This window comes from Ischnura elegans (genome assembly GCF_921293095.1).
Source record: "Ischnura elegans chromosome 13 unlocalized genomic scaffold, ioIscEleg1.1 SUPER_13_unloc_1, whole genome shotgun sequence".
NCBI classification, from domain to species: Eukaryota; Metazoa; Arthropoda; class Insecta; order Odonata; family Coenagrionidae; genus Ischnura; species Ischnura elegans.
Genome location: NW_025791657.1, coordinates 8,557,994 through 8,574,891, shown reverse-complemented (window position 1 = coordinate 8,574,891; position 16,898 = coordinate 8,557,994). Strand labels below are relative to the sequence as shown.

Below are 16,898 nucleotides of genomic sequence, written 5' to 3'. Positions count from 1 at the left end.
TGTTCTTATGCATGAAGAGTGAAAGGAAATCAAAGAGGAAGCATATCTTTTGTGGAATGGTGGAAAAGAAGTACCAGGAATAATGGTGAATATATAAATCCTTTTTTAAGTGTGCTACATTATTAACAGTTTGTATATCTTCAGACACGTATTTTCATCAACGTAAAATCTGTAAAAACGTAATGCAGCTAATAAATAGACTATCAAATTATTTAAACCATTTTAGCCATTCCAAACCTGCAACAAAAGATGTTATTTACACTGTAGAAGGAGAAACTGCTTTAAAGTAAGTACCTCTCGATAATGTATTGGCTATGACTATAATATTAATTTTTTGTAACAAAGCATTGAAAATAAGATGAATAAAGAGAATATACTGCACATTATCAGTTGGGTTCTAGGTTACACTATTGCCTTTTAAGTTCTTGCTGACGCTAACCAAGAATAAATATTTCACCGAGTAGGTAATATAATGTGCATATCTTCATTTCGTGTCTAAATATTTTCAAAAGTAACCGTTATGTCATCAAAACACGATATGAAAAGTATCACGCTGGTTTATTTGTCTTGCATTTCCGACATATATGTTTCTCGATAACTTGCAACCGAGGGGGAAAACTTCGAAAAGTTATTTTCTTATAAAAATATTCTTATCATTAAAATTACTATTATTAATTATTACGTTAGTCACCCGAAAGAAAGAATTTGAACTTGAACCACCGTATCACTAAGCAGGGGTTGATGTTTGGTCGATGTAATACAGCGATGACGTCAAGATAACCGAATTTAATCGTTAACTATCTCCTATTTACGTAAATATGCTTGTTGTATGCAAAAAAATAGATACACGAGATCCAATGAACTTGTGAACCAGTTTTACAAGTATAAGACAAGAATTTTACTTGTGTAGCAGGAATGACGAGAAAAGAAACAATACACACGGATAAAACTTGAATGTGAGATATTTATTTCGCTCGAGTGAAGTTATGAAAACTAACTTCGCGGTATATCTCTCACCAACAACCTGTTTCACGTGCTGCTTACACACTTCTGAGCAATTGATTCTCTCAATGAATGGTTCTCACTACAGGTCGTAATGAACCGAAACTCGGATGATGAATGCAACTTTTCTCAGAAGTGGGCGGCAACTTCCGCGATTTTTCAATTCTAATTTTTGTGAGAATGACTGAACGAGGTAGTTAGTTTTTTTTACCCATCCATCGACCGAATTATTAACTAAAATTACGATTTCGTGTCAGAGTAAACGACCACATTGCGATATAAATATGCGAGACTTCATATAAAATACTAGTGCACAGGATCAGGAAGACTCATCATATTTAACTGTTGAAATTCTTCGGCATAATAATGCGTCTAGAAATTTATGACAAATAAATGTAATTTCATTAAAAATTCTTCAGTTTAGAATGATACTAACATCACCGCAGCGCGGTTGTAATCTTTGGGAAGAAACTAAAATTTCTCAAGAGCATTACCCGATCAATTTTTCTCTACCCCTCAGTACACTGTATGACCCTTCCGGGATGGAACCCTGCAATGCAGTTTGGTCTTCTACTTGATATATTTCCCATTTTATTAATTCCGAAGGGAATTTTAGTTCTTATACTCCACTATTATTTAACATGAATGAGAATACATATATACCAAGACTGTTATTTGCCACGAAAAAAAGATTTCGCTTAGCCGCGATTCAAACCCAGATCCTCCCGATTTCCGATCAGCTACATTACCAAGTAATTTTTTTCTAGGCGAATCTTAGACACAACTAAAAGGAGAATTTCATATTCAAGGAAAAAGGTTGCTTCGAGGTATAATTGGTAGCATATTTGACCGGCCATCGGGGATATCCGGGTTCGAATCCCAGGTTAGTCAAATGATTTTTTCATGTCGATTATCATACTTATTTAACTATGCACTAGTGTATTTAACCATGCTCTCGTGCGCGTGACTGCGTACAAAGTTGCTTGTTCGACGCAGTACTTTGTATGAGTGAGAGCACAAAACCTTTTGCATGTGACGCTGGAGTATCCTCTTTCACAAATAACTGTAACCACTGTACGATAGATAATATTTAGTTGCCGTTCCATGCTTAACAACTTTATTTGGTAGAATGATTAATGATTTTCAAACGCTCTACATAAAAACATATACCTACTTAATTCAACTTACAAATAAAATCCGAAGATTCAAACGTTATGGAGCGGAATTTTTCCATATTGAAACAAACACTTGCAATTTTCCACGATTATAAGAAAAGTTATTGTGACCTAGATTTTAATGATATAACAACATCTTCAACGTACAAATGGCGTGTTATTCATTCAATGTATCTTCTTGGGACTAAGTTGTGTCTGATTCCGAACTAATGGATTCGACTTTGCCAATATTTGGCCCGCTTTAATTTCGTAGGGGATAAATTATTTCTAATGCCTTTACTAATTTACTTTGAAAAATTGCTAGAAATATTCCTCCTTCCGTTAATTATGTAAAAGATAAGGAGCATACGATAGAAATTCAGGGAAAAAGGTTCTGCCCAAAATAAAAGGATAATTATGATAAAGCTAGAGACTAAGCCGGTAGATACCGTAGTGGTACAGCTTTACATATCTATGACGGACTACTAGGATGAAGAAGTCAAAGGCGTCTACGAAGATATCACAGCAGTAATCAAACAGGTAAGAGGTGAACAAAACCTTATAATTTTAGGTGATTGGAAGGAGAAGTCTTTGGGTGTCCATATTAACGGAGAAAAAACAGTATGCTATGATTCGCTGACGGCATAGCAGTCATAGCCGAGAAAGAGAAGAATTTTAAGAAGAATTTGACAAATATAGAAAGGAATATTGCCAGATAACGTTTGAAAATTAACAAAAGGAAGACTATGATATTAGTATGCAGCAAAAGAGAGGAGGCTAGGACAAACATTAGGCTAGGAAATCAAAAGCTAGAAGAGGAGAAAGCGTTTTCTTACCTGGGAAGCCGAATTACCAACGATGGACGAAGCAAGAAAGAAATAGTCAGTAGAATAGCGCTGGCGAAGAGGGCTTACTGCAAAAAGATGAATCTTCTCACATATGAGAATACAAGCATAGAAGTAAGGAAGCAATTCATCATACGCTACATATGGAGTGTGATTCTCTAAGGAAGTGAGGCTTGGACGTTGATAGCAGCAGAGAAGTCAATGATTGGAAGCTTTCGAAATGTGGTGCCACCGAAGAATGATGAAGATAAAATTGATCGAATGAGTAAGTAATGAAGTAGTGCTTAGAAAGTGGGAATAAAAATAAGTCTTCTAAAAACCTAAAAGAATTTCTTCCTTGGTTTTAGCCTCACTAAGACAAGGAATTTTAGTTAAAAATTGAAATTCAGCTCCTGTCTTGTCGATTGCTTTCACAAAGTATTTCATCTGTCCTAGTTTGATGTGCAATGGTGGCAAGTGAATATTTTCTGTCGGAACCAGGGAAACATGGGCGACATTTTTATAACCATGAGTGAAGCTTTCTCGCAGAGGCCATTTCCGTAAGATGTAATGTTTTCTCGGGCGCGGCTGTTGTATTCAAGGGAGCAGCAGTATTTCGTGAAGCCTGATTGCAGTCCCGTGAGTAGAGCGACAACTTTCAGATTAGCGCAAACTTACCAATTATAATCACGATAATTAGTATTCTACAGGATTCAACTGATATATCGGTACGTCTCCTTCATATCAGCAGAGTATGCAGTTAGGACAGAAGGTAACTCATTCCCATTGGCCAACAGGACCACTTCAAAACTTGTCTTTGACGAATCCATAAACAGTCTCCATTTTTCTGGGTCACATGGCATCATAATTTCTATCAGCAATGCATTTAATTCCAGAAAAAAACCAAGCCTTCATCTTACGTAGAAATTAATTTCAGTGTTGGCGCTCTTGTCCTACAGGAAAAGATTTTTATGCCCTTTTGTAAGAGATTGGCATCCATATAGGCGCAACTTCGTGCCATATGTTACATTAGTTTCACCAAGTATTTGGTCAAATTAGTGTAACAAGTGGTGCAGCAAACACTTGGAGCTTAATCCTTGCCCTGACCGCCAATTTGGTAGCCAAAGAAAAATTTATAAGCAGTTTAAAGAATTAAATAAAGAGGTTATTGTTGCGATATTTTAGTCAATTCACCGCAAACATAGCAGAAGCAATGACGATGATTTTACACGCGTGTAATTTAATTACACATTAAAGCACGGTAATATTCACAACTCAAGCCCACATACTGACATTCACCTGGAAAAAGCCGGAGTAAAACATTTTTTACTGTTTTGCACTATTTAAATTACTGGGAAAAAAGGAACTTTGTCCAGAACACCGAAAGAGTTGACTCTGCGATCGCTAGAGGTATACCGAGGGAAGATGATGACAACTTCAATATACATAATTGATTTTAGAGGCTGATACTTTGCGGAATTCCATGATTAAAGAGAAAGAATACTTTTTTAATCCAATGAAATTATAAAATCTCAGTTTTACATTCTTCGTGGAACTAGAAAGTATTACTTTTCTTTTCTTAGCTGCGAAATCAAGAGAATTGCCGTCCAAGCCTGAGCGGGAGAGGCACTGCGAGGGCCAGAGTAGTAAAGTGAATCTTCCGAGCTATTGCTACATATTTTAATAATTGCTGCTATGCTAAACAGCAAAATATTTTTATTAATACTGCTTTTTCTTGCTGCTTTGTATTATTATCTTTCGGGGAGGATGATGTGAAATAGAAGCTGGAAATTTTTTTAAATGCGTGAAAATTTGCGAAAAAATGGCAAAATTGGTCATTTGTAATGCGTTTTTACACAGTTGACGGAGACTAATTCCCCTCAAATCTACATCTTTACCGTTAATATTATTTTTTTCAGAATTTTGCACCCCTCAAAGCCCCTAGAAAAAATTTAAATGCTAAAATAATCCTTTTAATTTCTCCAAATGACCTAAAAGTGGTAAAAATTGGAGGCTTTTCCGAAAATGGTGGGTGATGGAGAAAAACAGAGTTCATATTCGGATTTAGGAGGTCATTTTACAAACGAAATAGCAGGAATGGTGTCAGGGCCGATTTTCATGCCGTCCAGTGATAATTTAAGCAAAGCTGATCATTTGAATCCACACCCCCCTGATAGTATTGTAAAATGATATAATGCCAGGAGGCATTTTGTTACCACTTGAGGCAGTAATACATGCGTCATGGATAATGGCAGAAATAAATACTACATGGATTTTATTGAAACGTAGGTATTACAACGCGGAAATGTCGGGAGTAAAGCAAAAAGGGAAGGATGTAAGACAAGGGTATACCCAGGGTCATAACTAGGGGGGGCAAGTCATAGTCTAGAAGGGGGTGCAAGCCAAATTTTGACATTTTAGCATGGAAAAGGTGAATGAAAAAAATATTTTAAGAAAATCATAACAGCGCGTTATTAGTTTCTGATATCATTTCATAGAAAAAATATTTTTATTTTAGTTAAGTACATATCTTATACCTACTAATGCATATCATTTTTCGTGGGTTTAAAGGAAATTTGTTGAATACTTTCGTTTCAATTCAGTACCGATTTTGCTTAAAGACTTCTGCGATTTTTGCTTCCTGAGGGGGTGCAGCTGCCCCCCCCCCTTCCCCTCGCCTATGATGTAAGGTTCTATTTTTTCTTGGGGGAAATTCAGGAGGAACGTCTACTTTGTTCTTACTCATCGTTCTTACCATATCCAATCTTTTTTTGATAAAGTTCTACTGTTAATGGCATGCTGGTACACCAACTGTCACTGGTAATATTTCTTCCTCTGCAGTCAATGTGCTCTGCTAAGCGTTTGACAATTTCATGATGTGAATTGGATTCTTTGAAAGGGCATCTGGCTACCTGCCCATATAAATTTAAATTTTTAGGTAAAATTTCCTATCATCCACCACAGCAATGCCTTCAATACCATATTTCTTTGGCTTTTGGATAGATACTGCGTTAAAGGACATCGGCCTCGAAATGGTATAAGTTGCTCAAGGATCGTGATGTACTCTGATGGTGTATTTGCAAATTCAAATTTGTTGGATATTTTATTAATGAACTCAGTAACTGCAGCTTACTAGTCACTTTTCTTACTTTCTAGTCTAGTGCTGAGGTCATAAAAACTAATGCACCGTAGAAAAAAAAATGCGATAGTTCAGTGTACGGGAAAAAATTTGATAGACTTCTTTGCTCCAAATCTCCCTAATATCAACATGGGAAATTTTATACGCACCTGAGAGAAAAAGGAGACTAATAAGAGCCAGTTATTCATCTTCACTGAACTGCTTGTATCACGATCTCTTGCATAATTTCCAGAAACAGAATTAAAGTAGAGATTTGTGATTTTCACAACTATATCTAATAATCCTGCGCAAAAAGAGGCGAAATGCTGATGATTCATTATACACACTTTGCACATGGGTGTATTCCAGGAAGATGAGTCATCGGCGATTTCATCAAGCCAAATGCGAGCGAATGAATTTTAATCGTCTCCACGATGGATCGGTAGCGAGAATAAATAGTAACACTTTCGGTCGCATCGGGTCAAAACGTCGGTTGCAGCAAAACTAGGAAACACTTTGAATATTAAACGTTACTTCAGTCAGAATTACAAGAAATTAAAGACCAGAAAAACTCTAGTTCGAACGGAATCATTTTGTTAAAAAAACATCGAAGAAAAAGTCAATATTACCCGATGCGATATATTCAGGGTTATTGGCTTTATTAAAGCTGTATGTGATGTCTGTTGCAATATGCAATTTATGATGTTCTTACCATATAAATCAATAAATATTAAAGATGATTGAAAATCAATTTTCGTTCATTCATTATTTGTCATATTTCTCATTAGTGTTCTCCCTGTAGCGCTATGATTACTGAATACACATGTTTCGGAAAGTAACTGTATTGAATACACGTTTTCAAATGGACGTGGGTGGTTACTATTTCATTCATACTGAGGAATAACGTAAAAATGTAAAGTTGTACGTTAAAAAGTTTCACGAAGTACGCGCATTTCGGTTAGCGTAATTGACTTTTACGATGCTTTGAAGAACACTTAACAATTTTGAGGTGAGAACGTTGACCAGCTCTCCCCTTCGAGGAGAGTGCATAAAGAGAGAACAATGCAAGTAATCGCCTTTCTTCATTGAAGCAGGCCGTACTTCCTAGCCTCGTCGAGAGCGTGCGTATTTGGATTCTTCCAAGAAACGTCAACCGAGTGGCTGAGATGGGACTAAAGAGCAAAAATCAACCTCCGAATCCCGACCACTCTCAATATCGCACCTCCACAGTGAAATTTGATACAGCGCCGGGTGTTTTTTTTCGGTCGGAGCGAAGCTCGACCCCTCGTCCTTTCCTTTTTTTTCCTTCGGTCAGCGACTGCTCCCCTCCGCCAAAGGAGGCTTCCCATTCCACTGGGCGTTGCGGCCGACTTCGCAACTAAAATCCGGCGACGGTTGAATTTGGATTTTTGAATTAGGATAGAACACCCTTAAGGAAAAATATGAATGAAAGAATAAATGCTAATTCGTCAACTCCTGATTGAATGGGCAAATTTCACAATGGGCAAGATTTTGGCCGGCAGGTATATTATTGCCTTTTCTTTAACATTTCATATGGTACTCCAAAAATGGTAGTTTCCTTGCAAGTCAGACTCACTATGTTTATACAGCCATTAAAATGAGAAATCTGCAAAGAAGTGCTGTAATTTTATTAATATTAATTGTTTTTTAATTCTCATTTATTTTTGTAACAAAAACCTGCCTGTATTACCCAACCACATATATATTATAATAATGAAGGATAAAAAATAATATTTTATAATATTGTATTAATATAAATTTTAATTTCATTTATTTAAAATGTACACCACAGTTTTTCACAAGTCTCTTTTCACAATGCGATCAAATTAATTAAGATATGACTAAAGTTCGCTGAGAGCATATACTATATGATGGCCTCAAAAGTGCAAAATAGGAATTATTATAGAAATAATGCGTAAACTCAAATGCAGTCGCTTCCCCCTCTCAAAACTGAATTGTACCAGAATTTCTGCATAAAATTCTGTGTATTGTTTTTCACTATGCAACGACCGACCATTAATAATTTCGATTTACTTAGAAAACAAGTAAAAATGGCCCTACTTACATAAAACAATGCATGTTCAATGCTCACTATTAGGATGTCATGACGCGTACAAAAATACAATTACCTCTGAATATGCATGGCAATGAGTTACAGAGTAACCTTCCTTAGTCCATTTCTTATTTTCGAATCATTTTATGGTACTTCTACAAAGCAACAAGTTAGGTACTTGATTATAGATATGAAAGATTTTTTTTGCCACTGAAGGCAAGAAAATTAATGCCATTGAACAGTGAAATGTAGATATTTTTCTTAAGTAAACAGAAATGTGACCAACACATCGAATTTTATTTGATCGCAGTATTTTAGGCATAAGTATTTGCAATTCAAGAAATGTAAAATCCTATCCTGTCTTTACATCAGACAAATGTAAACATATTTTCACTCACCTATATACAACAAATATTAAAATGACAAGAGCTTTCTGGTATTTTTTCGAACTTTTGTTCTAGTGCCTCTTATTTGTCATGTTTTAAGTCTACAAGATGAAAAAAATACAAAACGTCCACGATGATTAATTTACATATTTCAGTTTACTTTATTCAAATTACAGTTGCAAAAAGTCGAATCCGTGAATAAATAAATCTTCCTAGATTTCTCACGACTGTCGACGAATATCCATAATAAACACTTCAGATTCTCCTAAACTAGCCAAGCAACTGTATTGAGATGACAAAAGCAGGAAAATCACTCACCCTGGAATAATTTCTCGACGAAAACTTCCTCAGTTCTGCGTCCGATTCTAAACAAATCCTTTTGAAATCACTGAATTCAATTAGCTTTTCCATACATAGAGGACATAGAGCGGAGGGCAGGCCATCATCCACAGCAACCTGAGATAGCAACCAACATGTTCGTAATACGAAATTAAAGTAGAAGAACGACAACGAATAGAGTCATTCCATGTCAACTCAACCAGGGTCCCATGCCCACCATCTTAGATTTTGATTATTTTTTCCCTGTTGTTAATGTCAACCTTAGTTAAGAAAAATCCAAAATATTACAGACCCATTGCAAGTATTTTCCAAAATATGAGTGTTTGAAGTCAGAGAGGAGCACACAAAAATTCTCCGCACCGGTCAAATTACTCAAAACCACCATATCGATATAATGTACTTGTCAACTTACCCTTAAACCGACTAATTCATGAATAGCATCTTCTACAGTCATTGTGGACGCCAAATTTGAGGTGAATATATTGTAATAATAATTATCATTTTTCTTCATGCAAAGCCTGCACGGAGTACCCTCGGAATTCCTGCCAGCAGTAACACTCATGTTTTCCCCGTAATACCTCCTTCAACCTTCAATTCAGGTCAATCGTCAACGAAACCAACAGCTCAGCATTGACACAGATCTCAAATTCCCACAGGTAAACTACATTCACTGCGATGATGTATGAAAATACTTTGAAATGCTCAACGAAATGATTAATAAAGCAAACAATTAATTACTCAACTTAAAGATAAGTCACATCGCAACAGCTTGAACACAATATACATAACAATTCTCACGCTCATTGACACGTAAACACCACTTGATAATATGAGACATAGATGAAGAAACTAGTGTACTGATCACGAATATTACAATAGAGGATTCTCATGTACGCCGCTAGAATTGTTGTCGCTCCGCGCGCATTATATTCAGTTTTCAAATATCGCCACTGGCGGCGCCACCAGGCAAAAGTGTCTATCTTTCACGACGAAATACACGGCAGCAATACGGAACCGAGCCAGTAAATCACATTAACCACACAAGTAAAGCATGTGAGGCAATTGCCAACTGAAATGAAACAATCTGATCACTCCTACCATCGACCAAAACGAAAAATCAGAGCTGACAATCAAGGGGGAATCTGTTATTAGCAATTTTTTGACGCATTCACATACACGGCAGCAATACGTAACTGAGCCAGTAAATCACATTAACCACACAAGTAAAGCATGTGAGGCGATTGCCAACTGAAATGAAACAATCCGACCACTTCTACCATCGACCAAAATGAAAAATCAGAGCTGACAAGCAAGGGGGAATCTGTTATTAGCAATTTTTTGACGCATCCACATTTAACGCACTGGCTATCTCCCTACCGTCTGACGTCTTGATCACGCCCAGAACTTTCACGTCGTACCATGGGCATTTCACCATCCTAAGGAGAAGCCACGGTGTCACGTCCTCCCCCAAACATTATTTTTTGAAGGAAAACATACTGACGTAAAAAAATTATTTTACTTAACCATTGTTCACAAAACAGCTTCATGACAACCCACGAATTTCATAATTTAAAGGCCCAAAATAGCATAAAATATTATCATTTCCCCCAGAGGAGGGTTTCCTTCTCTCCCCCCCCCTGCCCCTCCAGGTAGTCCTGGCTATGCCCATGTAAGCATCAATAATATTCCTAAGCTGGAAACATATATATTATATAACATATTTTGATATCCTTTACTGTGATCAATGGATCCATGGCCGTAGATGAACAACTCTCCTCAACAAAGAGGTGATGCCTCCCAATCATTCCAATACTAGCACCTCAAGACTGCACAACAACCAAGACGGTATATGACTTCACAGAAAATTGATACCCATTCAATATAAAAATAGTACCCTTAGAACTTGATTCATAAAAGGATGAATTAAGCATAAGTGAGCAGCAGGAAGTTGATGGCAATGCGAAATAATTACTGAAGATTAGTGCAACCTATCAGAACAAATTTTAAATGAATGAATCATAGTTCTTTCACTTCAAGTGAAATGCTTCTACAACACTAAGTTGCTGAAAAAAGTTAACTCATACAGAAGAGCAGAAAAAGATAAAGTCAAATTGAAAATCATGCTCAGTATTTATTTGACATAATAAAAGGTGGTTCAAAAGACAGTTCACAAAAATGTAGCACAAAAACTTTGACTCCACGGACACAATCAAGGTTATTCTCACCACAGCATTTTCTCATGCAATAGCCCTTCCATTTCCATATTTTTGAAGTCAGCCGTAATTAATGTACACTTTCACGGTAGAACTACAATGATATATATTCCAGAAGGGAGCCAAAATACTATTCCACAATGGGCATAAGTTGTAAGAAAAGTAGTCAATGTTCTTTCTTATAGATGATGTTTGGCCAATCAAAGCATATCTTTGAGCAGCTGCTGCTTGTGTAGCCTCTTGCAAAACCAGAAATGGGTGGGATGTGATTCAGCTCACCACAGCCATATGTTCAAAAAAGGTGCAGGAGTCTCACAATGCCAACGGGTGCTAGTAACATTGATCTGTAATATTGAAAATGCAAATAAGAAATGTGTACACCATGGGCATGCGTATAATGAACAGCAATTTGAAGCAATGCAAAGCAGGAGTTAGTTCACTCAAGGTAATACGAGGTAGGTTGCAAAGTTGAATAGCAATGATTAAAACCACCAAGGAAACTGTTGTCATCACCAACAAACCGACGCGGTTGCACCGGAAATATGGAGAAATTGTGAGTCAGTGGTACTGGTTTTTCATTGGAGGCCATTGTTATGGTTCTTACGGGCTTGGGCCATGGTTATGTAAAATGGACAATAGAGGGGAAATTTCTCACCATTGACGTGTTGAGAAAGTATTGGTTTTGACTTTATTCATAAGTTTTCATTAGTAAGTAGAGTTTTTCAAATTTTTGAGTCTTTAATTTTCTGTTGGTGCCGCTGTCCCTTCAGTCATATGTGAAAATAAAACTTTTCCTGAGCATTCAAGTGGTGATTAACTCTCATATACCCTTTTGTGAAGTGGTAGCATATCAGACAGGGGCAGATTAAGGATTTTGTTTTGGGGGGCACAAGGATACCTCGTAATACAAAACGAATGCAATGATAATGGGCAACAATATTAACGCAATTAAAAATCTTGCATATTATTTAAGGGTCTGGGGGGCACGTGCCCCCTCCCCCCTGGATCCGCCTATGATATCAGATTGTTACTTGATAGATACCTGTGATAATTATGTGAAGTATGCACCTTTGGTAGTTATGTTTTCCGTGCTTTAACTCCTTGGTGGTTTAGAAATTGGAACCTGAACACCGCGGAAATCTACGTAGTCCCACTGACTCACAGTTTGATGAAAGTTGGCAATTTTCATTCTTCCACGTAAGAATGAAACAGTGTAAAATATTTCTTGCCTATGTCTACTAGTTTTTTTTCAAAACATTTGAAGTTTGGGTGAAACTACAGTTTTTCAATGAATGCGGTCACCAGAGGCACTTGTACTTCCAGAGGGAAATAATTTGTCTCAGCCATACTTTTCATCAAATTCTGATGAAAATTTGCACATTTACTATAGAAGTCATGAGGATTTCAAATACTAATTAAAAGTAATGCTAAGTGATATTGAAAAACTCTCTAAACTGTTATTTTTCACAAGAATTTAGAAAATTTGTCGTCAAAAACATGGTCCTATAAAACATCAAGTTTTGACCTGAGGCAATATGTGAATCAAGCCAAATTATTTTTTCTAGTATTCCTTATGATATGACCCACCACCTTAAAAATAAAATACATATTAGAGATTCTTTTCTCTTTGTTGCTAAAAAAAATCCTTTTCACGACTGTGGAGGTCAGGGTTGGGTCTTCCTTCAAGTGTGATGAAATGTTTGTGTTCTATGTCCAAGTAAATATTCATGACATGACTCTAGTACATAGCAAGTGCAAAAATTAAAACATTTTTCATGTGCAGGTTGTTTTTCTCCTGATATGAAAAATACATATAATCTTTAAAATAGAACAAAGAACAAACTACAGTGGACATAGTTCAGTCATTTTACCATGAAAAAAAATAATTTGGCTTGATTCACATATTGCCTCAGGTCAAAATTTGATGTTTTATGGGACCGTGTTCCAAATTCATTTAAAATTTTTAGTCCAAAAATTTTGATGCAAATTTGACCGCGGGACACCAGTTTGATATTTGGATGAAAAGTATGACTGAGACTGCATTCATTGAAAAACTGCAGTTACACCCAAAATTCAAATGCTCAAATAATTGGATAGTTAATATAGAATAATAGAAAACTAGACCATTATGACTATTAGTTTTCCTGACACATTAAAACCTCTTTACATCATAGTGGAGGGGGCTAAAATTTATGCGATTTGATACAAAAATGGGAGATTCACTAAAGAGAGGTTTTGGTGATATGCACCATTTTTTCATATCCTTTGGAAATGAAAGGCACTACTGTCTTTTAAACCATTAAATTTATGCATTTAATTAAACATGCATGCATTAGTAAACATATATTTATTGGTTTAATGTGATTGTTTAATGTAATTGGTTAAAGTGAAAAGCATTGAAACTAATAGTTGGTATGTAGTTATGAAGAGAATATAATAAGAGCATTAATAGAGTGGAATATTTACATTCACAAAAAGTAACTCTGCAAACTTCTGTATCATGAAAAAAAGGCACTATGAAAACGCAAGCATTCAGTGTCAGACATAATACAGGCACTCAAATTTTAACTGTTTCCCTCTTATGGTTAAGTCTGTGAATGGAGACAAGAAATGACTAACAGCTTATATCCCATTGTAGACCAGGCGTAAGTCATGATATTTATTGCTGAAATTTGATGGAAATGTTGGAAAAAATTCGTGAAATATGATAAGGCCAATTACCATATCATGTGCATCGCATTTCACACACCTAAGGCAAACAAAATCAAGTAATTTCGCCCCACCCATCAACAGGCTACTGAGTATTGCCTTCATCCTCCCACATAAAAATAAATTTGACATTAGAAGGGAAGAAACATAATCTACAATAGATTATATTTCTTCTATTACAATACGAAATTTATTTCTTCACCAGCTCCATTACTTCATGAACATTTACTAAGATGATTTAAAAGGATGTAAGAGGCAAGAAAGGAATAGGACAAATGACGCCACATAAGTAAATCCAACGTCGACTGCATGGTACACCAGAAGAATCAGTGAGTGTAGCATAACAAATGTAGACCAGAATTAGGACACTCCAACAGTATAAAATTCATCAAAAGTGAAAGAGTATTTTTGAAACTGCCCACTTAATTACTACACTATAGTAAACAAATACAGTAATATGATTACCTTTCACCATTGACGGCTTGAACAGACAGACCAGCACATATCTGTTACTCATTCACATCATCAATGAGACGAGAAACATCAGCGAGGTTAAGAATTTTGAGTCCAGGATTAGACATCTCTCTTCCATAGAATAACACCTGAAAAAATCCCATAAAAATATATTGACTCAAAGCACAGCTTGCGATTGCACAGACACTACATATATATATATATTGCATTAAGCACACTTCATAGGCGGAAAACCACAAATCAGCGACAAACGAGGACTTCACCTTCACTTTTAGGAGAGCGCTGCTCTCATTTATTACCACTGTTTTTTCGCACTGGATCCCGGCCACTTGACGATGGAACCGTCTTAAAGTTAAATGTCGGTACACCGCTTAATTGATCCCTCTGGAAAGCGGTCCTAAAAGCCAACATCTCGTTCCGATAACTCCCTGTTCACGAGGTATCACCCGCCACCATTTCTGCATTTGGGCAACATTCTGAAAAAAATTCATCCAATAGCAGCTCCGATTAAATAATACAAGTACATAACTCCAAAGCTCACGCGCAAATTAATAGTAATCCTGCCACAACGCAAGACGACCAACGACGCCATTAGCATAATACGAATGGCAGAATTCTGAGATTAATCTAGACCCCGTGAGTTTCAACATGATAATTCCTAATAATGAGCAGTATTACACTATAATCACAGCTTTTTAACAGATAAAACCAATTTCTTTCCATTCTCCTGGTCTTTGAATGCATATTCTTAAAGGAACGTTGCAATCAAGCCGGCATCCACACACAGCGACCAAGACACGCCGCTATATTGCATTTCTACCCAAAGCTTCACGGTACAATCACTTGTTGCACTCATGGAATTAACCTTGAGTCCGGTAATAAATAAAAGTTTCAATTTTTAAATAATTTCATCAAAATGTACCAAAAAAGGTGATTTACTTACCCTTGCTTGGAAGAGGCTTTCGTTGCGTACGCCCAGCTCCTTACTACGTCTCTTTTGGCAATAGTAGCCTCCTTTCCACCCAGGGACACAGCAACGCCGGTCAGGCCTCATTGCTAAAGCCGAATAAAACTGAATCTACGACTCTCACTACAAAAATTACTGCAAAAATCCGATTAAAGACGGAGCGCGTCGCCCCACTTCCATTAAGCTTAATGGCGAAAATTACACTGACACAGATATCAATGCCTAGTGGCGCCGCTCTACGGCCAATGTTGGCGATCGAATAAAATGCGCGCCAAACGGCAACAGGTGAAAGGCTACCCATTGGCCCTTCTGGAGACTCCTGTAATGGAGTCCCCTTGGTACTGATTTAGAAGGATTCTTAGTTGCGGTTTTTACCACTAGAGACACATCTGCAAGAAGCCGAATTTCTAGCCTCTTTCCCTTAGATACAATACATGAAAATTTCACTGAAGTGATATGACCTATCCGTTAAATGGTTTTAAAGTAACAGAATAACTATTGATATTAATTTTTGGGTCAGGAGTGTAATTTAAGCCAGAGTCCTCTGGATTGTTGATAATACACTACAAAGTTGAGTCGTCGCATCCTATCATCTTTGTTCTCTGCACTTGTTGTTTACATATAGACAGTGAATGTGGCTGGCAGTTGCTTGGCAAGATTTTCCGTTATTTGTAGTAGAAATACGGCACAATAGGTTGTAGTTCGGCTCCTAATTGCTCCATTAGCACCAAGGACGTGTTTAAAAATTTTAGTTTCCCTCAAAATACTGAGAGAAGAGCGAAATGGCTTCAAATACGCCGAAGGGACAAGTGACACCAAACAACGTCTTCCCGCCTACGTGAGGTAAGTTTTTCTGCGCTTAATGGTTACTTTAATACTATTACCTTAAATTTTTATAGTGTTGATCCACGTATTTCAATTATTAGGTTTGAACTGTGCATAAGTTGTAATTTTTAAAAATATGTATTCCGGTTCAGATAATCCGGCGAGGTTCTTGACGAGTGTTTTTGTGCTTCTGTGTTTTCTATTCATCAATGGAATATGTGAAATTTTGTGACTAAAATATAATATTTAGTCTGGGTTGCAGAGATGATTGATGTAGTTATTTACTACGTACCAGAAAGTGTAACAATAACTATTAGTGCTGCTAGTTTTGTATTCAATAAAAATATTTGTTTTTGTCAATGCCGGTATGAAGTAATCTTACGGTCATTTACATCAATGAAGAAAAATACGTTTTTGACTAGAATCTGCATATCCGGATACATATTAGTGGACGAAACTCCGCTTTTCATTGCTTTATTTGTGTGTTGTTCATGAGAAGAATGGCTATTATATTTCGAAGTAGTGTGAATGCTTAATTTTAGGATGCAATTAAAATCTCGACGAGTCGCTTTTGCGACTAATCTTTTCCTTGACTCATTCCGAATTTTTAATTCCAGTTTTGTTTGAAGAGGATTACATTCCTTGGGCTGGTTAAAACGGAAAAATACATCAACACCGAACTTTTGTCGTGGCCCAGTGCTTATACTGCTGTCTGCTCCTGTGTACTTGAAGTTTCAACATCTTTGGCCGAATATTTACTTGTGGTACGTATTCGAGCTTAGTAACTAATTGTAAAATATGGAAATATATAAT

General features: G+C 36.6%; 1 protein-coding gene and 1 long non-coding RNA gene across 2 annotated transcripts in view; both read right to left on the bottom strand.

Annotated features, from left to right (window-relative positions):
* LOC124172018 overlaps window positions 1-9,683 on the bottom strand; it is a 41,354-nt gene extending 31,671 nt beyond the window's left edge. The window contains exons 1-2 of the mRNA XM_046551418.1: window positions 9,310-9,683; window positions 8,877-9,014 (exon numbers count right to left, since the gene is read on the bottom strand). Coding sequence (XP_046407374.1) covers window positions 8,877-9,014; window positions 9,310-9,459 — 288 coding nt within the window. The 5' untranslated portion in view covers window positions 9,460-9,683. The remainder of the gene's footprint in view (window positions 1-8,876; window positions 9,015-9,309) is intronic.
* A 1,325-nt stretch (window positions 9,684-11,008) lies between these two features.
* Window positions 11,009-15,593, bottom strand: LOC124172020. Its single transcript, XR_006868046.1, has 4 exons — window positions 15,237-15,593; window positions 14,557-14,769; window positions 14,285-14,421; window positions 11,009-11,454 (listed from the first exon to the last, which is right to left on the bottom strand). It is a non-coding gene; the product is annotated as an uncharacterized LOC124172020 (long non-coding RNA).
* Between the last annotated feature and the right edge of the window lie 1,305 nt (window positions 15,594-16,898).